This window comes from Aulonocara sp. 'chitande type north' Nkhata Bay, linkage group LG13, assembly GCF_057382095.1.
Source record: "Aulonocara sp. 'chitande type north' Nkhata Bay isolate Kocher_YH1m ecotype deep benthic linkage group LG13, A_spYH_male_GT1.1, whole genome shotgun sequence".
Classification (NCBI taxonomy): Eukaryota; Metazoa; Chordata; class Actinopteri; order Cichliformes; family Cichlidae; genus Aulonocara; species Aulonocara sp. 'chitande type north' Nkhata Bay.
This window is the reverse complement of record NC_141356.1, coordinates 25,396,304-25,422,601: the sequence shown is the minus strand read 5'-3', so window position 1 is coordinate 25,422,601 and position 26,298 is coordinate 25,396,304. Positions and strand designations below refer to the sequence as shown.

General features: G+C 38.8%; 2 protein-coding genes across 4 annotated transcripts; one reads left to right on the top strand and one right to left on the bottom strand.

Moving 5' to 3' along the window:
- The first annotated feature begins 5,989 nt into the window (after positions 1-5,989).
- cuedc2 (CUE domain containing 2) lies at positions 5,990-10,840 on the top strand. Of its 3 annotated transcripts, none has more exons than XM_086259395.1 (9): positions 5,990-6,145; positions 6,876-6,961; positions 7,048-7,191; positions 7,321-7,382; positions 7,481-7,611; positions 7,726-7,893; positions 7,979-8,043; positions 8,128-8,188; positions 8,271-10,840. In XM_086259395.1, the coding sequence occupies exons 2-9, from the start codon at positions 6,888-6,890 to the stop codon at positions 8,415-8,417; spliced, it is 852 nt and encodes a 283-aa protein (XP_086115521.1). In that variant the 5' UTR covers positions 5,990-6,145; positions 6,876-6,887; the 3' UTR covers positions 8,418-10,840. The 3 variants fall into 3 exon arrangements, with proteins under 3 accessions (XP_086115521.1, XP_086115522.1, XP_086115523.1); XM_086259396.1 differs by having other exon boundaries at positions 6,028-6,145; positions 6,879-6,961; XM_086259397.1 differs by lacking the exon at positions 5,990-6,145 and adding an exon at positions 6,154-6,444.
- Positions 10,730-24,702, bottom strand: hif1an (hypoxia inducible factor 1 subunit alpha inhibitor). The gene is made up of 8 exons (XM_086259394.1): positions 24,292-24,702; positions 20,305-20,555; positions 19,203-19,351; positions 18,971-19,116; positions 16,315-16,421; positions 13,325-13,388; positions 13,131-13,241; positions 10,730-12,817 (listed from the first exon to the last, which is right to left on the bottom strand). The coding sequence occupies exons 1-8, from the start codon at positions 24,469-24,471 to the stop codon at positions 12,761-12,763; spliced, it is 1,065 nt and encodes a 354-aa protein (XP_086115520.1). The 5' UTR covers positions 24,472-24,702; the 3' UTR covers positions 10,730-12,760.
- Positions 24,703-26,298: the final 1,596 nt, after the last annotated feature.

Genomic DNA, 26,298 nt, shown 5'->3' with positions numbered 1-26,298 from the left:
TATCATTTTTAAGCCGCTGTCGATAACGCTAAATGCATGGGGGGATGTATGCTTACTGAATTGGTAAATTGCAAAATGTTTCTAAAAACTTTACTTTGCCATATTGCTCCCAGAGAATTATAGTTTAGATTTACATTAAATAACATAGTTACATGACATGCCTCGATGTGCCAGCTGCACTGTGCCACTAAAACATGGAAATGTTGCCTTCCATTAAAAAAGGCACAACCTCCTGTAGATAGCTTAACTACATGGGAATATTCTCCAGATTTTTTATTATTATTCTTTCACCCACATAAATGATCAAAACAAATGACAATCTCTGCGCAAGGAGGAGACGAAGCCCACAAAAGGGAGTCTGACAGCCATTTCCACAACAGATGTTTTTACAGAGGGGTGTCTTCTCTCCGCTGAGCAGTCTCACACATGAGAGACCCCCAAAAGCTTCAGAGAAACGTCCAGAAAACCAACATGTAAATTTGTAACTGCCACGTCTCAGACAAGCAGGCCCACGCCAATTATATTTCTTTAGGAAAAAAACACTGAGAGAGAAAGAAAGAGATGCCGTAAAAGCAAATACAAATGTACATATCAGCAAGGATGGTTTAAGAAAAAAAAAAGAGTGGCGGACAAAATTAAAACTTCAATATCAGAAGAAGACAACAGGCATCGTTATGTGTTATCGTGAAAAGATAAAAGTCCCTATTGATCCAGGTTGTGGGCAAAGGCTGCACTATTGACAGGAAGACTGAATATGTCGGAGGGGCAATATTTCATACATTTGGCCTGTTCACTCCATCACTGTGAGAGGGTGTTTTTCTGGGCTGTATATAATAACACGTGTGCTCTTTATTTCCCTCAGATCAATGGTAATGTGAGGCGGGCCACACAAGATGGATGCCACAGGCAGGTTAACCTATCGACTGCTGAACAGAGACACGCAGACTAAGACGAGAGACCAATCCATTTACTGAGATAAACCTAAGCTAGTTGGGATTTGAATCTCTCTGCTTGTTGCTGTAGCTCGACAAAAAAAAATATATTCATATCATAATTAAATGTATATTTTTTTATGTTATTTCCAGATACAAATTAAGATTTTTCTAAACATCCTGTTAACCTAGCTCTGATTTCTGTGTTGAAGGTGATGGGGGAAGTAGAAGAGGATGGAAAGAGCCAGTGGGAAGCCTAGTGACCATTTCCTGGAGCCAGGACAGGAGGCAGATGAGAGGGCAGGCTAGGCCACACAGGTGGCCCGGATCTGGACCAGGTCAGCCTCACCCTCGAACAACAAGCCAGCGTATCTTGTGCTTATGCTCCAAGTTCTCTCAAGTCACTAACTGGCAGCTTTTGTTAAGGGGGGGAAAAAGTGTAAAAGGTAACATTTAATTAAATTCATATGCCCGCTTTGATTTCATGAGTGTTGTTAATATGGTGCTTTTGTAAAAAATCTACACGGTCTGGCTTTGAAATCTATGACCTTCAAAACCAAGCAGAGAGAGGAGAAATGGATTTCAAGCATCTGATTTGATTAAACATACCTTAGGTTATGATTGTGAAGAAAGCCTTATATTATAAAAGTTTCAACTAATTAAACCACACTGTGCTTGAATTCACTTCGTAAATGCTCCTTTTGTAATGCTTAGGAACAGATCTGTTAACTGTTTAACAAATTCTGCCTCCGCTGAGTGTGATGATCCCATCTGCGCTGCACAGGTGACTCAACAGAAAATGTGAAATAATTCTGCACCGTTCTATTGTGGATGCAATGCCACGCACTCACTGAGAAAATACAATAAAATCTAAATATGAAATCACTCTGGCTGAACTGCAAAGCGACTGTTAATAGAAGAATACCGTTCCGACAGACGGCTCCGAGCATTATTGTCTAAAGTTGGGTAAGGGGTAATTAATTTGGCATTAAATCATTCAGTGTTTTGGTGAGTCTGATGAGAACTGTAAAATACCTTCTTTTCTTTTTTTTCTCAGACACTGCCTCAGCCAACCCCCAGCCCCCATTGTCTGTGTGAAAATGGAAATCTGTGCCACCAGTACAATATCCACATTATGTGCCCTGCCTCGACATTGTTGCATGACATGCTTGATTGTACCCTGGCATATAAGAACAGAAATGTATAAACATACCATTAGCACATATTAAATTTATCTCCCACTCACATTATTGTGTAAAAGGTAAGTTTTTAAGTTCATTTTTTAATTTTTTGTATTTTCTGAATAAAATTCACCACTTTAGACATTTTGTACAACGCTTTTGATTGGATTTAAATGCAGAAGAAATGCATTTATTTCCTATTTGTTATGTCTTTGGACATGCTTAAGCGGTCAATTTTAAACTTTTACAATTAAATTTCGAAAAAAGAAAACTACGCAATTATGTTGAATTATCATTCCGCCACATGCATGCACAAAACAATCAAAAGGATACAGTTTTGCCACACCACTTTAACTTAATCAACCTGCTCTTCCATGTCTTTAGGTTAAAACTAAAAGTCTAAAACAATCTTTGTAATTATTTACAGTGTTAGCCATCTGTAAGCATTAATATGACTTGTTTTAAATGCTCCACATGTTTTATAGAAGTAAATGTTTTCTTCTGAACCTTAAAAAGGCCTGCAGCAATAGCAGGAAAAAAAACCTCACTAACCCTCAGCTGTACATTCACATTACTGGTATATTCTATTCCATTTTCGTTCACTCAAGTCCAAATTTAACAATTCTGCTCACAGCACAGGCTGAGGTCAACCCAGTACAAGCAGTCCAAACATGTCTCCCACTCACACTGAATGCACTGTAGCCACTGTATGCACAGAGAAAGTCTTCACTCATAAAACCAAATCAAAGAAACCTAAATTTGTACATCAGCATGGGTTAATGCTTTCAGATAGGACAAAATTATAGGTGACTTTTAACAACTTCCAACCCCAACATCATCCACACAACTGTTATTAAATTTGCACTCTTAAATTGAACTTTTCTGTCTGTTTTTTTGTTTTTTACATAATTCATTTTTGCATTTAAAAACGTAACATTGGGAGCATCTCGCCATCCCAGGAGGTTGTGGAAAATACACAAAGATATTCTAAAATTCTTTTCTTGCTTTCATTTATTTTTATTTTATTTTTCTCCAACTGAAAGGTCTCATGAGAATGCTATCTTTTCAAAAAATAGAAGAGGTCCTCTTGTCACTAATAACTCAATGCTGCCACCCAGTGTCAGCACATCTGTTGATTTAAAACAGCGGGTCTCAGACTTTCTCTGGCATTTCCCCCTTTTTGGAAGCTAAAAAAAATATCAACAGTAAAAAAAAGGAATCCTTTCTGGGTTTGCAGAAAAATCATAGTCATTTAACTTAGTTCCCAAATTTTTCCACCTGGCCTTTCAAAGGCAAAAGTTAATTTTGTCTTTATCATGGTCTGTGAGGTTGATTTAACTACTGAACTTTGACTAGAAGAAGCTATAAACAGGACCTCCAGATGGCTTTTGAGACTATTATTTTCTGTTTGGACATGTGCAAATGCAGTTAAAACCTTGTTTCGTGCATTAAGGTATAAGCAATGGCTGTTCTAAGTATGAGCATGCGCAATATAATATTACAATATGTTCTTCAAATGTGTGTATTACTACTTGCAGGCTGTTCTCGGTGTTGGGAAAACACAAAGAGGGGAAAAACACCATGCTGTCCTTTAATACAGATACTACATGCTCTCCTCTGATACCTCAGCCCCACCTGTCTAGCCATGAGCTCAGAGTTGAAACAGAGTTCAGCCAAGTCGAGAATTGTTCTTGCTTGTTTTATCAGTGGTGTGTACCATATTTCCCGATGAAATACTACAGCCGGCAAGAGATACTGCCAAGGGAGCAAGGAGACAATTGAATGAGCATTAATGATTTACAGGTACATATCTGCTATAATACCAACACAGGCGGAGGTAACTGAGAGCAGGCTCTAATGACATCATTGATGTTGCCTCAGATAACACCTTGATCATCAACTATGTATGGATCTGGCAAAAGATATAAGATAATGTCAAAGTGAGAGTAGACTGTTTACCACCCTACCATAGGCTGGTAAATAGACCAATATTCAGACACTGAGTCAGGAATTTAAAAAAAAGAAATCTACACATGTATCAATAAGACAAATGAACTGTAAATCTTGGGTTCGCAGTGGAAGATAAAATGTATTTTCTAAGAGAAAAATATTTGATGACAGCTGGAAAATACTTTGGGGGAAATAATTATTTGATCTCATGCTGAATTTGTACGTTTTCTTGCTCGCAAGAAAATGAACGGTCTCTAATTTTTATGGTTGCATTTTAATGGAGATGGACAGAATATCAGCCAGAAAACATGTTACACAAACGTTATAAATTGATTTGCATGTCACTGAGTGAAATATACATTTGATCCCCAAGCAAAACATGACTGGAAATCATAATGATATGACATTTCTTCTAGTTGGTCACCAGGTTTACATTCATGTCAGGAGGGATTTGGGGCCACTCCTGTTTACAGAAACTCTCTAAATCCTTTAGTCTTCTTTTACTGCATCTTGGCAGACCCTCTTGGACTGAAGGCTGTTAATCCATGACCCTATTGTGCTTCCTTTTTACCCACACCTTTGTTGCCTTGAAAATATTTTTGGGGCCACTGTCATGCTGGAAGATCCATCCACAGCTTAGAGAAGGAGGCTCTCCGCTATGATTTTATGGTACATGGCTCTGTCTATAGGCCCCTCTGTGCAGTGAAGTAGCATGTACGCTTAGTAGAAGAAACAGTCCAAATCATAATGTTTCCACCTCTGTGCTTGACTGTGGGGATGATGTTCTTTGGGTCATACTTAGCACTTCTCTTTCTCCAAACAGGGTGGGTAGAATTGATGCCAAAGAGCTCATTTTTGTTTTCTACAGTCATTGTGTGTTACCAATGGTGTTCTCACTGACTGTGGTCCTGACTGTCTGCAGATCATTTACCGATTCATACATATAGTTTTGGACTGATCCACCAACTTTCTCATGATCATCCTCACCTCATAAACCAAAGATCTTGTATGGAGCTTCAGACTGAGGGTCACCAACAGTTGTCACTAGTTCTTGCTGATGGTCTTGTAACTCATTCCAGCTTCTTTTGACAGCTTTTTGGTTTTGCCCATGGTGGCATAGAGGTTGGTGTCTAAGAAGTATCTGTGACTGATTGATTGATTGATTCATTCATTCATTCATTCATTCATTCATTCATTGACTGATTGAATACTTATTTTACCCACTAAGGAAAAAAATGTGACATTTTAAAAAAGGTAACAATGACCTTGAACTGGTAGGTATTAGCACTAATAGCTCTGAGAAAGTCTTACACTGATGTTTTTGCATTTCCGCCATTAGTTATCTACTTACTATCTACCGTCCATCATAAAATGGGTACACTGGATAACCAGGATAACCCACCATGTCACAAAGCTGAAATCATCTCAAACTGGATTTTGCTGTGTTTTATTCGTCAAACTACATTCTTGAACATAGCAATGAGTTCAGTATACTCAAATGGCCTCCAGTGACCAGATTTCAGTGTAACGTAGCAACTTAGGGATGTAGTGGAATAAAAGATTCCCATTATGAATATGTAGCTGACGAATCTGCAAGAATGATGTGATGATATTATTTTAATATAGACCAAAATTTCTTAGGAATATTTTCAGCATCTTGTTGCTGCAGTGAGTGTAGTTCTTTGTTATTTGTAGCAATATTTTGTCACAGTAACTGTGTATTTTAAGAGGGAGCAGGATAGTCCCTTGAATATATATGAATATTTAAAAAACATATGTTAAATAAAATATTATTCTACCATGGTCTCTTGGTTGTTTTGTTTTTTGTGTGTGTGTTTAAGCTTGACAGTGCAGATTCAAAAGAAACAGTCTGAATTGCATTAGATTTCCTTTTTATTTCAATTAAATATAACCAACATTATTAAGGATTAAACATTTTTAGAGGAAGTGACGTGCTAATGTTTTGAATCGTGCCGTGCAAGTTTGCGGTTGTCACGAATAGAAATCCCTGTACTGACCTGTCTTCCCCGTATATATCTGGGGAAAACCTTTTAGCTTCATGTCTCCATAATTTCTCTCACAGTAAGTTTTCTTCAATACAAACCCGCTCTTATGTAACAGCATTCGTTTAGGCATTCAGCGTTGAGTGTTAGCTTGCTTGTAGTTGTTGTCAGCTAACGAGAAGCCACTTTGCTAGCGCTAGTTCTCCAAGAGCCTGCAGCTATTTCTCTAACGAGATGCCCAGATGAAGGTTAGCCTTGTGGATCAACAGACACTTGTGATGTTGAGAAAATACGAGTGATATGTGTGTGAATAACAACACACAATATCGTATAGCTTATGATAGCTAAGCCGTGATGCTAGTAATTAACCATTAGCGGGTAAGTAACAGCTGCAGTGCTAATGCTGTGCTGCAAAGCACGAGAGAGGTCATTGTATAGTTGTGTGTGTGTTGTGCTAAAGCGTTGTTAGCTGCATAGATAGGCTGTTGCTTAACTATCTGAATTAATCTGCCTAATTGCAATGGTAAGTCTTTCCTCAAAGTTTGTAATATTATGGTTGCATCACAGCTAACCACATTTGAGATCTGTCCCGCATAAAAGTCATCGCTGCCTGCTAGAGATGCTGGATCTCAAGCTTTTGTAACAACTGGTTTTGTAACGTGTTTATTTCAGCATGAGCTGACTGTGTACCAAATCTGGTAAATGGTGACAGCTGTTAGGTTATTTAATGGTCTGCATTTGCCACTGCTCAGTACATAACTGACGTGATCATCCAGCACTTTGACTTTTGTGCGTATTCTACCTCACAGCAGGAGAAAGTAATGGACCTCCACAAAATTATCCACAGTGCACTGCAGGAATTTATTCAGACTTACATTACTGATGCAGATCTCAGGTAAGCAGCCCCCAGCCTCATTTAAGCCTGAAAAATCATTTTCTATGGCTTTTGGAAGTAACTTCCTTTCTTACCGTGCCATGCAGCACACTGGATGATGTCCTGTTGTCTTACATCACTGGGGTCCTGGAGGATCTTGGTTCCCAGCAGAGTGTTGAGGAGAACTTTGATGTGGAGGACTTTGCAGAGATGCTAGAAGCTTACATACCTGGCTTTGCAGAAATTGACAGGTAAACAGACTTTCTCCTTTCTCTGGATGGGTTAAGAAAACCACATAACAACTGTACTATGTGTTTTAATGTTATTTCTATTTTTATTTATTTTTTTAATAACAGTTTTTTTTTCTTTTTATTCTGCAGTGTCAAAGTCTGTGAAATGATGTTCAGTCTGGCTTCAAAACTAGCTACTGCTCGGACCTCAGGTGGCAAACATGTTCATTTTCTCAGCGTTTCTAAAAGTGTGATTCTGATACCTCTACTATTCTACTAAATGTTAATTTATTTGTTCCTTTTTATTTAGCTCGTGAAGAAAATGGTATCCCCAAGGCAAGGACAGAAGAGATCTCATTGAAGCTCACCAGCCTGCCCAGTGAGCCACCAAGAAGAGAAACGCAGTGCCTTAAATCACAGACAGAGGGAGCCACTGCCAAGGTTATCGATTCACCTGACATCACCACATTGTTTTTTTACATATTTGCATTTGTCTTTTTGTCCTACTGTAGATATTGTTACATCCATTAACAAATATTCACGTGTCTGTGTTAGCCACCAGTGTCTGAGTGGGAGGCCCAGGAGCAGCACTTACTAGAGATGTTTCCCAAGTGTAGTCTGACTGAGGCTCGCAGCGCCCTGTCTATTGCCAAAGGAGACATGGAGGAAGCTGTTCGTCTTATCATAGAAGGGGATGTTCAACTCAGTCCCACACCTCTTAACGTGAGTCTCTGATACACACAGAAACGTTGGTTTTGTGTTCCTCCTACCTTCCTTAGCAGTCTTTGATGGGATCCTCTTGTCTCAGGTAAACCATGGGAAGAGTATTTCCTCACTGGCAGACCAGAAACTTAAAGAGAGCATCCTTGAGAAGTGAGTAAGAGTGCTAGTGTGACTCAGCAGAACTTTCCTCATTTGTTTGTTTCTTGAGTTTATGACTGTGCTTAATCATACCAGGTACATGCTGGTGGACAGGGAGGAAGATAAGAAAACACACCGTCCCGTCGTTCCCAAAGATGTAAGCTTCCCCTTATACTTCTATTTTCTTCACATCAAATCTGTTTCATGCCTCTAAATCCAGGTGCACTCTGTTGTGACAGGCTCCAAAGAAGCTAGTTCGGTACCACGGTAACCAGGTGGTAACCACGAAAGGAGAACGGTATCAGCTCGTGAAGAAGGACGAGACCGAGGACATGAAGAAGACATATGTCAACCTCAAGCCAGCGCGAAAGTACAGATTCCATTGATGACGAGCACAGTTCTGAAAGAGCAGCTAATGACAGTATTGTTTACACTATTTTTAATTTATTAATTTCATTTAGCCTACATTTTGTTTGTTTTTTCCCAATTAAAAGCTGACATCTGCAGTGTTGTCAGAAGCTTCTTTTGGAAAAGGAAAAAAAAAAAGTTACCTTTTCATGCCTTGGTTAAAACGTTGGATTACAGTGTTTCAGTTTTTTATTGAAAAACTGAAACAGATATTTCAGTCAGGATGTTGTGACTTGCGTTCTTGTGTGTGTTTGTAACAGCCTAACCTATCTACGTTTGGCCATCTCAGCAGGTCTGATGTTGCTCTGACAGTATTGAGGTTGTGTTTGTTTAAAAAAAAAATTAATTTTATTTTTTTTTATGCATTTTTCTTTTTAAGCCGTACTGACATTGTGAATGAACCTATATTGATTTCTGTAACTAAGTTTTAGTGGTGCTGTAAAGTTTCTTCTGGACATTAGAATTATCAGCTGTTTTATGTACATATTGATTCAAAGAGGCCAATTTCATTTAGTTTAAAGTTAGGTCCAGAGTTTGTTGGACAAGGACACTGTTGTTGGAGTTTTGCCTCTGCACTCCACCACGGTGGATTTTAAATAAGATAATCGTGATGATTTAAAACATTAGTCTTAGATGTTTATTGGTAAAGTCAAGTCCTTCCTCCTTGTTCTTGTGTAATCAGTGGTTTACAACTTGTTTTAAACTTGCTGTATTTAAATTGATGAATTAATTGCAGTTTGTGAAAATGGAGGATATGCTGATGAAATTGCTTTTCTTACCCATGTAAATAATTGCCATTGTGACCTTTAGTTTTTTGTTTTTTTTTCTATGGTCTTTCAGTTGTGGTGTACACACTCAAAACTACAAAAATTGTCTTTGTCCAACAAATTATGCACCTAACTGTGTATTGTAGCCAGTAGGAGTGCTGCAGATATGTTTGTTCAGGCCTTGAATTTTAAATCAGTTTGTTCAGTCCATAAGAGGAAGTCCTGATTGTTTACTTTAACCACTTTCTCACACACGTATTAGGGCAAAAGGATGTTTTAATATGCAAAGTTTTACGGTATTTTGGTTGTTTTGCCACAGAACACTATCGTCCCCTGCATCTCCCTACATTGTTGAATCGCCTCAGGTCTTACTCTCTTTCTCCTGTCTGGCAGCTCCATCTTCATCACCTCCTCTGCACATGTTCAAACCAGCTCAGCTTTGCCTCTTTGTTTCCAGACAGCTAAACCTGAGCTGTCCCTCTGATGTACTCATTTCTAATTCTGTCCATCTTGGTTACTCCCAGTAAAAATCTTGGCGTCTTTAACTCTGCAACCTAGCTGTTTAAGTACTGAATTTAAAACCAGAGGGGAAGAAAACGCATTACAATAACTTGATCTGAAGTCTGACAGAAGTGAGATTTGACAACCTACGGATTCACAGCTCATCCCTAATAAAGGAGGACGTACACTTCACAGGCCTTACCCAGCTGAAAACATGTCCATATGCTATATAAATTCATTTTTCAAGACATGTTCAAACAACTGCAGCACTCTACTTTCTAACATTACGAAGTTGTGTGTGTGCTTTCTTTCACACCCCTAATGCAGAGTAAAAAATGCTGCTGGATGACTTCATTTTAAAGTTCATTCCAACAGGATTACCTTTATTTTTGATAGAGATGTTTAGATTTTCAAATTCTCCAATCATGTATTTGTGATAATAGATCATGTGCTTTCAGGGTCCGTTTACATATTACCGAAGTGGTTCTCTTGTCACAGCGCCTCTCATCTCGTTTGTGTTCTGTGAGGTTTGCTTCGCATGTGATTGTGGATGTTTTTTTTCCTCTGATTGGATTCTGATTTCTTGTTAGTTGTAGATTAGGATAAATGGGGTTTTCTTTTAGATATATGCTTTGTGTTTCTTTCTGCGTCCATTTGGACCAGCTATAAGCATTTGTTCTAAATGGATGGTATATAGTTTTCCCCTCGGTGTAGTGTAACAGCTGGGTGTTGGAAAGATGTCTTGTTTCTGGTGCTTATCGGCAGCAATGTTATCTTTAAATACTGTATGATGGTGTTACTGTAGAGCATGGAATGGATCCCCTGAAGCTGTTATAGTGACAACCGAAACAGCTTTCCTCGCTCTGAGAAACTGCTGACGCACAATTTATAGTAAATACTAATTTTGTAGACTACCATATGAGTTGTGTCTATTTATTCATGTACATACATAAGGTGCTAAATTTGAATATTTAAGTTTATTATTTAATTTCACAGCTTTCAGTAATCAGTCAACTCTGAAGAAGAAGAAGAACAAACAAACTTTAATCAGAAGAACAAGGAGATGACATTTAAAAAAAAAAAAAAAGAAACCACAGGCATCCATCAATAAAAAAGGAAAAAAAAAAACATAACTATCTCTGCAAATAAAATCATTCTCATCTTTAAAGCAGCTTAATGCCAGAGTGACAACAAGCATTTTTACTATAAAATTGGAAAATTAAAAAATAATAATAATAATCTTGTGACATTTAATACCCTGCCCATTTAAGACAAGGCACGCACAGTAATTAATTACCCTAGCAAAACAGTCTTATTTTTACAGAGTAATTAGTACTCAACGTTTGATCACTGCACAATTTGTGAGAAGAACAAATGATGATTACTATCAGGAGTTTAAAGGCTGAACCTTGAGCAGAAAGAAATGAAAAAATATTGACAATATATGTATATTTCCATTTCAAGGGTTCATCTCACTGATTTATTCAGTTACATTATGAAGATACCATCTACTGGTTGGTTTGGCACATACTGCACAGGACACCAGTCAGCCACAACATTAAAGCCACTGATATTTAAGTTAATCAAACTGTTCTGCGAAACCATGCTCCTCCTGTAGCATTCGTGTGGATGCTACTTTGACGTGCGCAAGCCACCGTACCCCACTGTGCTCGCTTTTAATACCGTGGCCACACAGCGTGTACCAAATGGTGTCCCTTTTATTTAAAGTACATATTAATAACAACTCGAGAGAGCAGCTTAAACTTCTATGACAGCCATCTTTCAAGTCGCTCTCGCGTCAAGATCTTACAAACCTGTTTGTGTGAAAGTAAAAATACATTTTTCTCATCTACAGATGCAAATACAGCATTTTCACCAGGAATTAAATGTTTGTATACATTACAGAATCATTTAATTTCAAAATAGACGTATGTAATATAACATTCTGATTAAGTGTACTGTAGTCCACATCAAGCTTGAAAAGCAAATGCAAACCTAACCACTAGGTGGTGCTTCTTTGTTGCACTGCAATGGTTGATACTGAGCTACATTCCACACATTTTCCTGCTAGTTCACTAAACTAATAGCATTTTAACATGTGAGTTGTTTTAAACCGGTTTTACACCCTTTAACCCAAGACAACATGATGTGTAATTGTTCTAAGAGGTTTCCACAAATTTCATATTTTCTTTCTTAAAAGTTGCAACTAAATCTGCACTGATCAGCTCATTTCAAGTACCCACTTCTCCTGATACTGGTGTGCAGAGTAGCCCATCCCAAAGAAAGGCCTTGAAGTAAAAACTCAAAGAGCAGTTTATAACACACACAAAGGAAAAGAAATCACTGCTAAAAAGAATGTGACATATTCCTTCAGCTGAATATATGACCCCCCCACAAAAACAAAACAAAAAAAAAACAAAAAAACACTTTTTGAATATTACTGTACTGCATTAACATCTGTGCCTATGTCTTTTTTTTCTTTTCTTTTTTTAAACGAGAAGTCTTGCTGATCGTATCCGAAGCAAGTCTTAGGTAGGCATAGAGGAAACGCAGATAAATATTCCCAAAAACCTCAGCTGTAAAGCTGTCTTTGAATTGCAATAAAGATTATGATTATTACAACATAATGAAATGAAATTTACTAGTCAAGCCAAAACTGTATTACTCCATGTATATGACAAATATCCTGATGTGCACTGTACATATAATACCCCTCTGACTCTTTCATTAGTGGTTAAAATAACAACGCTTCTCTACCAATTTCAGACAATCAACAGCTTGAATTGTAAAACTGAGACAGCTCTGACAGATCGGTACGAATAGACAAAAGAAAACGAGAACATGAATGTTTGATCGATGTTTCTTCTGTTGCTTTTGTATTTTTCCAATGACAATGGCACTCGAAGACTGAAGCACAACGTTTTCATGATGGCCGCTTATTGCCATGCAGTGATGCGTAGCTCCAAAGACAGTGCTTACACACACAGCAGTGTCAGCATCACATGCACACAGTTTCCAAAGCAGTCTAGTCAGCAGTTTTTAAGGGTAGGGGTCTAACTAAGATCCTGCTCGTATCGCCCTTTGATCATTGTTTTCAGCAAAGGTCCGACCTACAGTAAAAGAAAAAGGTTTTTTTTGTTTAGGATAAGCTACATCACGTACTCTTACTACACGGTTATGCTCACTGCATTGTCCTGAACTGCATATATATCTTTCCTCTGTACTAAATCAGGTAAGCCATAAATATTCACAGTAACTGGGTTGCTGGAAGGGTCAGCATGCCCCAGTGATTTCATGTAACAGGTGACCTAAATGTGGATCTTATTTGATGTTCTAGAATCAGGCAATGTGACATTCATGTGCAACTTTGTGCAGTCATGTACACTGCCAGTACTTTAGAAACCGCTCTTTTCTTTTTTTTACCTCATGTGGATCTCCGAGTGCTTCTCCCAGCATCTTTTCAATATTCCTCATGATGGCTACTTTCTGATGAGCCCGCAGAGGGTATTCTATCCTCTTAGGTGTGGGGGCACCCTGGAAGTACATGTAATAGCTGAGCAATCATGAACAGACATGTGGTGGCAATATACCACATGTTTTAAAGTAACTGTACATACTTTGTACCAGAAGTTTACAGTGATTGTCACTCCACCATTCAGCAGCGATTCAATGTGATGCCACCTGAAGACAGAAGAAAAATACAATCAACTAAATCCAGTGAACTGAATGTGTTAGAGCAAAATTAACCATCACTTAATCCCAGCATTACAAATGCAAGTAAGAAACTACAAGCAGTCTAAGTGAAAATAAAACAGAATGTCAATGGTGTAGTACCCCAGTATCCCAATTTCTTGTAATGTGTGAAGTACACAAAGTAAGTGATATGTTTTCTTGTCATTGGTTGTCTGTGCATTACTGGTGTTAGCATCAATCAATCAATTTATTTATAAGCACATTTAAAAACAACACAGGTTGACCAAAGTGCTGTACATAGTAAAAAAGTAGATCAAACACACACAAAGAACAGAACAAAACTCAGTGACAATTAAAAGCTAGAGCGTAGAAATGTGTTTTCAAACGGGTTTTAAAAATGTCAAGTGTTTGAGAGATCCTAATTTCAAGATGCAGACTGTTCCAAAGTTTGGTTGCAGCAATCGCAAAGGCCCGATCTCCTCTGTTTTTTGGCCTGCTTCTAGGGACAACTAGAAGTAATTTATCAGCTGACCTGAGAGTTCTACTAGGAGTATTTTTAGTTAACAGATCAGAGAGGTATGATGGAGCTAATCCATTTAGAGATTTAAAAACAAGCAATAAAATATTAAAATCAATTCTACAACGTACTGGAAGCCAATGTAAATGAGCCAAGACTGGGGAAATATGGTCATGTTTATGTGTGCCGGTCAGGAGTCGAGCTGCAGCATTTTGAACTAGCTGAAGACGAGAGAGCAGAGCCTGGCTGATACCAAAATAAAGACTGTTACAGTAGCCAAGTAGTCAAGCCTGGATGAAATAAATGCATGTAGTCAGCAAATGACAAAATGTTCTTAGTTTTTGCAAGTGCCCTGAGCTAGAAGAAGCTGGCTTTTACAACAGAATTTATTTGTTTCTCAAATGAAAAGCTGCTATCAAAGAACACTCCGAGATTCTTTGCAAGCACTGCAAATAGTACAATCTCAGTTTTTTGGTCGTTTACATTCAAAAAATTTAATGCAAACCATGATTTAATGTCATCGAGGCAGTCTAGCAACACTTTTAGAGAGTCCGTAGAATTATTTTTAAGAGGAAAGTCAATTTGAAAATCATCTGCATAACAGTGAAATGAGATTCCGTGTTTCCTGAAAATAGAGCCTAATGGGAGCAAGTAAAGGGAAAAAGAGTACTGGGCCCAGGATAGATCCCTCAGGAACCCCACATGTAAGGTAAGTGGATGTGGATGAAGAGCCACCAAACCTGACAGAAAAACTTCTATCAATTAAATAGGATCTGAAGCATTCAAGTGCAGTTCCTTTAATACCCACACAGCTCTCCAGTCTTGATAAGAGAATCCCACGATCTACTGTATCAAATGCCACACTTATATCTAAAAGCAAAAAAATGGCAGAGTTACTAGAGTCAGCAATTAATAAAAGATCATTAAGAACTTTTAAAAGCGCAGTTTCAGTGCTATGTAGCGCTTAATGCATAATGGTGGCAAGAAGACCTCTACGCTGCCTTCTTAATGACCACGTCCTCCATGATCAAGACCAGTAAGATCATAATCCATGTACAGGAGGGGTTTCAAGCGTACGACACGTGGGCCAGAGGTAACCCACCAAAGGATCCAATCCAGCCCACAGGATGCTTTTGGAAAAGGTGGTATTTTAAAGGAGGAGGCCAAAACTTTTGAGCCTTTAACTGCATTTTCATTAGTTTTAGTCTATACCAAGACGTAACCTGTAATAACCTATAATCTGCCATACACCAAGTAGCTCAACAGATAAACACCAACTGCAAGAAAATTTTACTTTTTTATTGTTAGTATTCATTTTAAAACCATTTACAATAGGATTTGGGGGGTTTTTTTCCAATGATTTTACAAAGTAAATAATGGAACCGTCTTTCATTTCTTTACAGTACAAGCCCTGCTGACCGGTTCATTTGATTTACCACAGCATTATGTTGACAAACAGATATATTGATGAAATTGTACTTTTCTTAAGACACATTTGGCATTAAATACATAGGTAACCTTCTTCACACTCAAAGTAACAATTTTGAGGTGTATTTCTTTATACGAGATATTGGGCAACATCTTTACTGGTCCACCCCATTTAAGATGAAACTGAGCTTTATGTGACACATGACGTAAAATGATTTTTGACACCCCTGATCTGAAGGAAATCAAGTGCTATGCAACACATACAGCAAGTCATGACATCACTCGTCAACACAGAGACTCATGTCAACAACCTTGCTAAATGGTTTAAACTGAAAAATGTACATCAGGAGCAAGAATTTGGTTAAACTAAGGAGTGCACATGAAGTTTATGATGGAGAAAATGGAAAAATGCTCATTAAAAAAAAGGGACCAAAGGGTTTGTTCACTGTGCACAAATTTCACCAAAATCTGACTAATGCTCAAAGCGGAGTAGTGGATTGTGAATCGTGGACAGATGGACAGACAACTGACTCCTCCCCATGGCACAAGCTCATTTGTCCTTTGTCTACATTAGCTAAAATAGCAAGGCATAATACGATGAGCAGACATGTACTGAGTGACAAAGTGACACAAGACACTACTTTTACACTAAAAAAGGAAAAGATCATGTTTTAAAACCTCTTAAATGACAGAGGCGGAATACAACGCACACTTCCTCCTCACATGGATGTGAAAGTGCGACTCAGAGAACTCCATCACATGACACATTAATGTCACGCTTGCTTTTTCTGGGCTAATTAATGAGGCCAACCTAAACCAAACGACTGATGGATAATCCTGCAACAGCCTGCTAAGTGCTTAAATAAAACAAAGCCATGCCGAGAGCATGAAAACAACAGCTGACAGGGCTTCCAAGAAATGTTTGCACACATAAGATTGATAGAAAGATCACAGAGATATTATTCTTACCAGTACATTGGGATGTAGAGCACGTCTCCGGGGCCCACGACAGCCTCATAGCCAACAACATTTTTAAAATTTGGAAACCTCTCATAGTCTGGATTATCAAAATCAACCTATAAATGAATAAATAAATTATATAAGAAACAGGAACATATTACTCATCTGTCTTCATGAAATATAAAACACATTTAAAAAGGTGCAGATTAAAGTTATTAAGGTAAATTAATAAAACAAATCTAATGTTATCACATTAATGACGTCATTGGAATCAAACTTGGGTGTATTGCTACATACAGCACACAAAAGTTTGGTTTCACTCATCAAAATGTGAAAAATAATTATATTAGAAAGTTAAAGATGAAATATTCTTTTCAATATATTATGCAATGTTGTATTATTTTTGTATTTCACAGTTTTTACAGTATAAAAAAAGGAAAGGAGCAAAGTGCAAATGAAATAGAACCCTAACCCTTAATGCAATGGAGCTAAGGCTTCTTTATAATCATAACTAATTAAAAAATAAAAATATTACTAAAACCTTATCCAGTTTTCATGTGCCGTCTATGCAACTGCCTGGTGTGACACATTTGAATAATTATGTTACTAAATTCCACTAAATGTGTTGTTAATGTGTTTCAGCTAGCAAGAGATTATTTAAGCCTAGCTGACGCAGTGAGCAGCTTCTCATCTCTAAAACAACTCTGCAGCTAGACACATCCTGTGGTTGTGGCGAAGATAATATTCTGTTACTGAAGGGTCAAGTTACTCTCCTGAATCAAGCACAGAAAATCACTTAACAACTCAACAATCATCTTTGAGTTAGAAATGTGGTTTTAAAAAAAGTTTTATAGAGAAAGCATTATGATCTGGGGTTGCTTCGGTTGGTCAGGTTGAGGTTTAAGAGAATTACAATTTAAAAAGTGAGGTGTATAAACTGAACGACCAGGTTTTTTTAATCAAAGGCTTTTTTTCCTGAGCTTCCAAGATTAATTGGGCTCAAATTGCGAAAGAGTGGTTCAGGGAGCATGAGACATTTTCACACATGGACTGGCCACCCGAGTCGAGACCTTAACCCCACTGAGAATCTCTAGGATGTGCTGGAGAAGACATTAGGCAGTGGGCCAACTCCCCCACTGTCAACACAAGAGCTTGGCAAAACATGAATGCAACTCTGGAAATAAATGCTGTGACATTGCACAGGTTTATAAAAATGATGCCACAATGAACGCATGCTGTCATCAAAGCTAAAATTGGTCCAATGAACTATTAGACTGTGTGCCTTTTTTCTTTTCCAGGCAGCGTATATGGACACAGTGCAGGCATCTGCACGTGAGCATGGCCGAAAGCCTTTTCGCAGGATGGAGCTGGCTTTGGACCGGAGGTCAAACATATGAAGCTTTCTGTGTGTTGTGCGTGTCAAACAGGTAAGTATACAATGTTGGGCAAGCGTCACCTTTCAACCCATCATTTCATCTCTAACAGAAAACGCAGAGTGGCACGAACACATACTGGCACTGTGAAAATAAAAATCTGATAGCCTACAGAAGAGAAGGCTATCACAGGATAAGCAAAGGTAACAGTTTCTTCAAATTTGTAATGCAAATAAGGAGTTCAAACAAATGCCGCAGGGCAAGTCTGGAAGAGCAAGAAAACTGCATGTCGGATTGCCACTGATGACCTGCAAAAGACTGAGAACATTTTAACAGTCTCTGGAGTGGTGGTGCACGGTCTTACTGTGCAGCAACTCCTCTGCAAGTTTGCAAAGTAACATCTAAGCAAGCCTGACACAATTTGTAAATCCAAACTGATATTGTTGAAATAAAACTGACACCAATAAGCAGCCTGGCTTAATAACATGAACCCCTCCTGAATGGAGCAGCTCAAACACACTTTGGGTTTGTGCTGCAGCTAGTAGTATGGGAACATTTAACTGGGAAGAACGCATTTATGTAAATGCCAACTCCTGGAAGCACATAATGATAGTTTAAAATCCATAACAGCAAGGAACACAAAATACAGGTTGCACCACAGCCCTCAGGCCCTTAAAGTGAACATCAACAATATATTTATAAACCTCAAAGGAGAAGAGCATACAAGACCCATACAAGAGAATAACACAACTACACATCTTGCAGGATAAATTGGTGAAAACTTGCCAAACAAGAATTGAGACTGAGTAGAAAGAGGAAAGAAAAAAAACATCTGTATGGCTTTGGCAAAGAGGGTGTCATTAAGCAGAGAGTGATCCTTTCCTTTTTTTGTTATTTTAAAACTGCAAAAAATTTAAAAATTTAAAAAATGGAAATAACAGTGTCATCTTGCTGAAAGTTTAAAGAAATTTAGCAACTTTCGGGGTGGCTGTAGCTCAGGAGGTAGAGCATGTCAACTGCTGATTGGAAGGCTGGTGCTTCGATCCCTGGCTCCCCCAGTTTGCATGCCAAATATCCTTGGGCAAGATACTAACCCCGACTTGCTCTCCGATGCATCCATCGGAGTATGAATGTGTATGAATGACAGTTAGAAAGTATAGATAACTGTGTATGGGTGAACCCAGCATGTTGTATAGACTCCAGTAGAGTAGAAAAGCGCTATACAAGAATCAATCTATTCATCTTATTCTTTAATCATTTGACCAAATTTCTGCACCTACAGTACAACTTACTTGGCTCTGTCTGTCACAGGGGTGATGAACAGGGTATGGATAGAGACATTCAAACTGGTCTGGCGGGAAGAGGATGCATCTCTTATGGCCTTTAATCTGTGCAAAGAAATTCTGCTGCTCGTCATAATGCGCTGGCGTCACATTGCCTGCGGTGACAGATTAACAGAAAATGTAACGCAGGGGTGACAAAAATAACTTTGAACTTATTTTCTTTCTGCTGCCAGAGCCTCACCCTCCATGCCAATGAGCAGGAGGTTGGATGTCAGCTGTCCCCAGCTTCTCTTGGCTTGCTGCTTGTTGATCCAGTTCCAGTTGAAACCAAGAAAGTCAACAACGATCTTCTTTCCTACTGTGTCGTTCAGCGTCTGCTGCAGATATACCCTTGAAATGCACGAGAAAAGGGCACATGCAAAATGTATGAGCCTGAGACAAAAGTGGTATAAAATACACTGGCATTATAGTGTACAATGACAACTTGTTTACCAGCTCCTGTTTCAGCTGACTACATCTCCTTTACACCACAAAGAGAAATTTAGCATTTAAGGAAGTGGCTAGTTTAAATCCAAATAGGTAAAAGCCGCTTTGCGTGTCGGCAAGTCAACAGTCAGCTCTCTTTAGTAAATGATCTGTCTGTGTGTGTGCTGCCAGGCCAAGTCAGGTCACAGGAATAAGCTTCTCCCATGGTTCTCTGGTGGAAATGCTTAGTCATGGCCACCGCTTTCCTCTGCTGCATTACGCTGTGAGTGTAAAAACCCTTCCCTGTTAAGTACACCTGCAGCACAAACACATCTTGTCCCTGACATTCAATGAGGCCCTCGTGCACCATATTTCTATACTTAGGGGTGCACTTAAGTGGTCCGCAGGTGCGCATGCGCTGTCAAAATAAAAGACGCGCACCAGATAAGAAGTTGTAACGCGCGTTTGCGTACATAAGATTTTGTGGAGGAGGACAGACATTTGTTTAGAACTCTTAAAGATGTCGAAGAAGCAAGCTCCTTTAAGCAATTACTTTGGTGTTCCTCCACCTCCAAAGAAATATCAGGAGTCCGAACCGCAAAAGAAGCACGTATTCTCGGAAAAGTGGTTGCAGGAGGCGAGCTGGTTTCAAACAAATGATGAAAACACAGAGATGGGGTGCAGAATATGCCATGAAAATCCCACTGTAGTGGACAAAAACAGTACCTTTGTACGCAAACGCGCGTAGCAACTTCTTAGCTGGTGCGTGTCTTTTATTTTGACAGCACATGCGCACCTGCGGACCACTTATGTGCACCCCTGTCGATACGCCTATATAACAAACACACCGCTTCGACTAAAATATCATTTCATCCTACCTTTCATCTCCTCCCCTTTCCTCCGTTTCGTGCATTTGATCCACAAATTCGTTAAACTTCATTTCCATTCGCTGAGACTTCGGGACAAAGTTCTCAAAGTTGCACATTTTTTTCTCATCGTAGTAAAGGAATTTGTGGTTTCCTGAAATGTAAACAGAGAACTCTCCGTTTCCAATGTTGTCCTTGAGGTATGCGATATCCCATTTGAGAGCTGGGTACACGAGGTTTGTGTCTGTCAAAACCACCGGTTCCTGAAAAAAAAAATAATAAAAAGCATTTCAACACAACAGAAAAATCTAACTTTATTTCACGCAATTGAAAGGTGACGTAAGTGACTTTGAACATGGCATTGTTTATGGAGACCGGTCAGAATACTTCAGTCTGATAGGAGGAAAAAGTAACTCATCACCACTCATCACGCCCAATGCATAAGAGCATCTCTGAATACAAAACACATCAAACCTTGAAGATGGGATACAGCAAGAGAAGACCAGAATGGAACATGGACCATGTCCATTTCGCCTTGTATCAACCATTCACGCTCCTGGTGGTGGTGAAACGATGTGGAGGATATTTTCTTGGCACACTTTGGACCCCCTGAGACTAACTGAGCATTATTTAAACACCACAGCCTACCTGAGCATTGTTGCTGACCATGTCCACCCCTTTATGACCACAGTATCTTCTTCTGATGGCTGCTTCCAGCAGGTTAACATGCTATGTCACAAAGCGCAAATTATCTTAAACAGGTTTCTTGAACATAACAATGTTTACTGCATTCAAATGCCCCCCCTATTCACCAGCTCTCGATGCAATAGATGACCATCACCATTATAGTGAAATGGGAGATTTGTATCATGGGCGGGACTCCAAAAATTCTGCACCAACTGCGTGATAACAGCATGTCAATATGGACAAAAATCTGCCAAATGGTTCCAGCAACTTGCTGAATCTACTACTACTTTTAATTCTTTATGGCAGCGTGGAAAAATCTCACAACTAGACTTCAGTAGATTGCAGATTACAGTCAAGTGATTTCTGTTTTTCTACTCCACCCAATTCAAGCGCCTAATCCTAGCTGCAATGGCCATCATAGGTCAAAAAAACCCAAAACAAAAACAGCTGGCCACTGTTCGTCTGCAATTAGTGCAGGCTGTCAGTCCACTGTTTACCTTATCTGTCAATATGCCAATTTTCCACATCTATTTACTCTGAATGACAACGTCAAATTTTGTGAAAGGAGTCCAATATGAGTTGATGGATCAGTGAAGTTCACAAGCATGTTTTGCATTTTTTCATATTTCAAAGGTCTGACTTCAGTTCAGGAGATGAAACGTGGGGTGAGAAGGAAGAGGATGAGTGGAAAAGAGGGAAAACAGAGACATAATGAAAATATACATGTAAAACTGTTAAATAGTCAAACAACTACTGTATTGAAGACAGACAACTTGGTGGCTTTTGCGAATCTGTGCCCTGTCTGTTTTTTTATGGACTAATTCTAGGCTGTTAAAATGCATCAATCTGTTAGAATATGTAATTATACACTAATAAGTGTAAATCTTTGATTACAGTGTTCTTTTTGCCATTAGAAATCCAACCCAGTACTACCAGGCATACCTAATATAGTGGACAGCGAGTGTACAATGGTAGGATAAAAATGTAAAGTTTTACTTTACATTTCTCACCTTTATGACCAGCACATAACTATGCTGCATAAATTAAGAGGAATGCAAAAAGACTGCTGAAGTGTCTTTCAAGGGCGACTTTTCAAGCTTTTAAGTAAAAATAATAATAATAATTAATTAAATTATTAATTACACATAAAAAATAAACATTAACTGTTGCTGCGTGTATCACCATGTTGATTTTGTCGCATTATTGTTCATAAAATCTCCCAAAATATTTGTTTAATAACTGCTCTGAATGCCATTAAAATAAATATATCCCAGCAGCTTGCAGCGGGCTGCACGGGGAGTATATGGCAGCACACTCTGAGCTACGAGGCCTACGTGACTAACTGAACGTACACCGCTGCGCGCGCCCCCGCCGCCCGCGTGTCTCGTACGTTGTGCACTGTACTGGTTCTCGGCTTCACTTTCACCGGACAACTGGGAGAATTTTCGGTGGCAAAGGCTTGAAATGATGCTGTAAATCCTCGACGCCGTCAACTAACTGTAACGTTTTGAAATATAGACACTTTAGTTATGGTCTGTGTTTAAATTAAGATGGCAGGTGGAAGCAAATAAGGGGGGAAACTGCCATTTACTTCAAATACATCTTTTTTTTTCTTTAGTTTTTACGCCCGCGCTTTATGTGCGTCGTTTTAAAATAGTTAAATATATCTCATTATTTTCCACTCTGCCTTAATACTGCTGGGAAAGAGAGTCGGTAGTTTTAATATGGATGTTTTTGTTAACATTAAACAGCTAATAAGGCGACACAATTGACATGTCACATTTGAAGCCGTGTTTGGTAGCTACAGGGGTCACTCCTAGCACAACCTGTGATCTACATTACACATACCCCTCAATGTGTCTTTTTTTTCCACTCATGTATTAATGGTTGAATCAGAATGGCTGCAGCTGTTAAAAGCAGTCTCTCCAATATGACAACACCAAATAAACAAATTCCAGTGTAAAAGATGCCTATGATAATGAATAAACGGGGGCAATTATACTCATTTGATTATCTCTGAGTGCATTTCCCCACCCTAACCTGCCTTTGCTAAATATTCTACACCATCATACATATTACTATTTTTTAACTGTTGCACAATTTGCAAAGTAGAGATCTTGAAGCCCAAATACAGATAACTGCACCAGTTTTGAGGAAGTTGGAAGAGCACAATGTGTAAGAAAAGGTGTGAAAATGTGTAAGAAATTTTCACTTCCCTTGTTCCATATATGGTAATAAAAATGAAGTGTGAAACGTGAGTAAGCTTGACAATATTACTATCCGTGTTCTGTTACTATTCTTAGATAAACATGCCTCAAGAGCTGAAAACTGTCATGGATTAGTGTGCAGAAGAATAATAAAAAGCAGAGCAGGAAGCTGGTTTATTTGGAGAAGTATTAGTAAGATGACACATCTACTTCTTTACTCCATAAAGTTTTATAACGCATACCATATCTTAAAGGCCATGCACCTATACATGATTGGTCAGTGGCCCATCAGTAAACTCCTGTAACGGGTAACTATTGTCTAGAGAGGTCTCTTGGTAAAAGGCTCCAGCTAAATTAAACAAAGAATAAGAGCAATAAAAGACAGTGGACGTATTATGATATTGTTTGCCTGCTCAAGATAGAAATTATTACAGCCTCAACCTTAAGCAGACGAGGCATGCATTTCACTTCCATTTGTTATGGTTGGAATTAACCTACAGCTGTTTCATCAAGAAGTTGGGGAGAGGTGAAAAACCTATATCAGATAAGACACCACAGAAACGCTGATTCTTATAAACACTTCTGTGTGTAGACCACAATGATGATCACCCCAAACAGCTCTGCAAAGTCACAAAGCACAAATACCGGATCTGCTTATATTAATACGTTTGCGTCCAAATGTGGAAGAAAAAGAAAGCATCTTGCTTTGGGTGTAATGTGCTGTCACGAAAACCCATTTACAGTGCCAAATTCTTACATGGCAAGCTGGAACTCTGAGGATTTGAGCTTGAAAATTAAAGTCTCTGTACTAAATTTAAATGCATCATACAGATTTATGTTGACCACACTGAGCTGATGTAGTGTTGTGATAAAACAAGGCTAAATCTGTCCAGGATGTGTCCTTGGACACTAAACAAAACTCTAAGATTGTTCGCGATCTTTCACTGTCACCGCGTTGGTAGATAACCTGAAGACTGATATTTCTTAGATGAAGCTGTTACTAAAATGTTTGTGCTGCAGCGGTACTTTTTTGGTTTCTGTAAAAACACGGGGTGCAATTTTAGCGAATCTTAGAAGTTCCCATAAGCTAACTTAGCAATTTTACCTCATTGTTTATTAGCATTTCTGCTCTCGGGTCCGTGTGAGACAGCCTGGGAATGGGCTTGGTGGGGAAAGAATACTTTCGGAGCTGGGATTCATCCCAACCCCGGCTCTGGACGCCAGAGAAAGCGGCACCACCTTCGCTCGTCGCCGGGTCAGCTTCCACCACGGTCGCCGCTGCCATGGTCGTCGACAAGCGCTGATTAGCCGCCTCAGTCTTCCCCTGAATAAAACAACCATACACCGGTTTTCGCTGCTAACGATATCCCGCTAGGCTACACAGTCAGCAACGGCACTCTCTTACAAGCTTTTCCATTCACAATTATTAATCGGTACAAGAAAATGTGCGCAGTCCCACAGAGAGCACACAGCTCCGCTCCGTGCAACTGTTTGTTGACAGCTAGAAAACAAACGAAACCAACTCATATATACTCTGGTCTGATAATGTGATGCTCAGAATATCGGACAGCGACTCCTAGCGTTGTGGCTGACTAAATGCTACTATTGCATCTATTTCCTTTCACCACAAGGGGGAGCAGTCGCACTTACTTTTTTCACAGTTGTGCAGAAAGTCGATAGCAAAGATGCAACGAGCCCATCAGTGATAGGTTAAAAGTCACACTTATATCATCTAGTGTGCAGATACAAGCTGGAAGACTTTGTTAACATAATGTTGTTACTTCTGAAAAAATATGTCCTAATTAGAGCTCAGCCTACATGTAATATGAATATTTTATTTAAGTGCTTCACTTTATTCCTCTGTTATGCAAAATTTTATTGCATAAATCCGATATTGCATGGTTTTCAATACAGGAAACGCTAGTGTAATTTTAACAGGACTTTTAATTCACAGTGACAATTAGAATAGTTTAATATAATGGACATCAATTATATTGTTCTATACAATGGCAGGGCAAACGATGGGGCTGAGTTGGCATTGACCCCCATAGTTAAAGTACCATAACCCTCAATCAGTGTAAATATACCTCCACCATCCACTTTATTAAATACACCCTATTAGTACTAGATTGGACCCTTTTTTGCCTTCAGAACTCCCTTAATTTTTCATGCCATGCATTCAGTCAGTTGCTATCATGTCCAATATAGAGACAGAGTTGCTGCAGATCTATAGACTGCACATCCATGGTGCACTCCACTCCACTCCACTGCATCCCAGAGGTGCTCTATTGGATTGAGATCTAATGACTATGGAGGCCTTTTGAGTACAATGAACTCCTTGTTGTGTTTAAGAAACCAGTTTGAGATAATTTGAGATTTAAGGCATAGCACATGATCCTGCTGGTAGCAGCCATCATAAGATGGGTACACACTGCTCATAAGGTGGTGTGGTGTTTGGTCTTTAAATGATGCGCAGAGGAACTACTAAGGAGGAGCCCAAAGTGTACCAAAAAATGTCCCTCACCCCGTTACACCACGGCTGAAAGCCTGAACTGTTCAATGTTGTTTGTGCCAAAGGTTGGCCCTATCTTCCAAATATCGTCATGTTCAAAGTCACTTAAATTGTCTTTCTTTCCTATTTTGATGCATAGTTTGAGTTAGGCAGGTTAGCTAGACCATATCCTACATGTCTAAATGCACTGAGTTGTTGCCAGGTGATTGACTGAGTAGACATTTGCATTAATAAGCAGTTAAAAAGGGTACCTAACAAAATGTCCAGTGAATGTGTAACTATGTAATGTTAAATAATAATATTTGCAAGTTTTAAAAGACAGACTCCCCCCTCACCTACCTCACAGTGGTTTGGTATAGTGGACTGAAACCTGTCTTAATATGACAAGACATCCTGAAAATAATGTAGAGAAACACAAACTCTTACTTTAGGGACAGAATGACATTTATTGGCGTGTTATTTAATGCCACCATAATCATAAAATGATATAAAATAAGATCAATCACACACACATTAAATACATGAAATACAATAAATTAGGACCAGAAAGAAAGGATGGCAGCGGCTTTATTGTGTAGTAGTATGTACATTTGTTTGTGA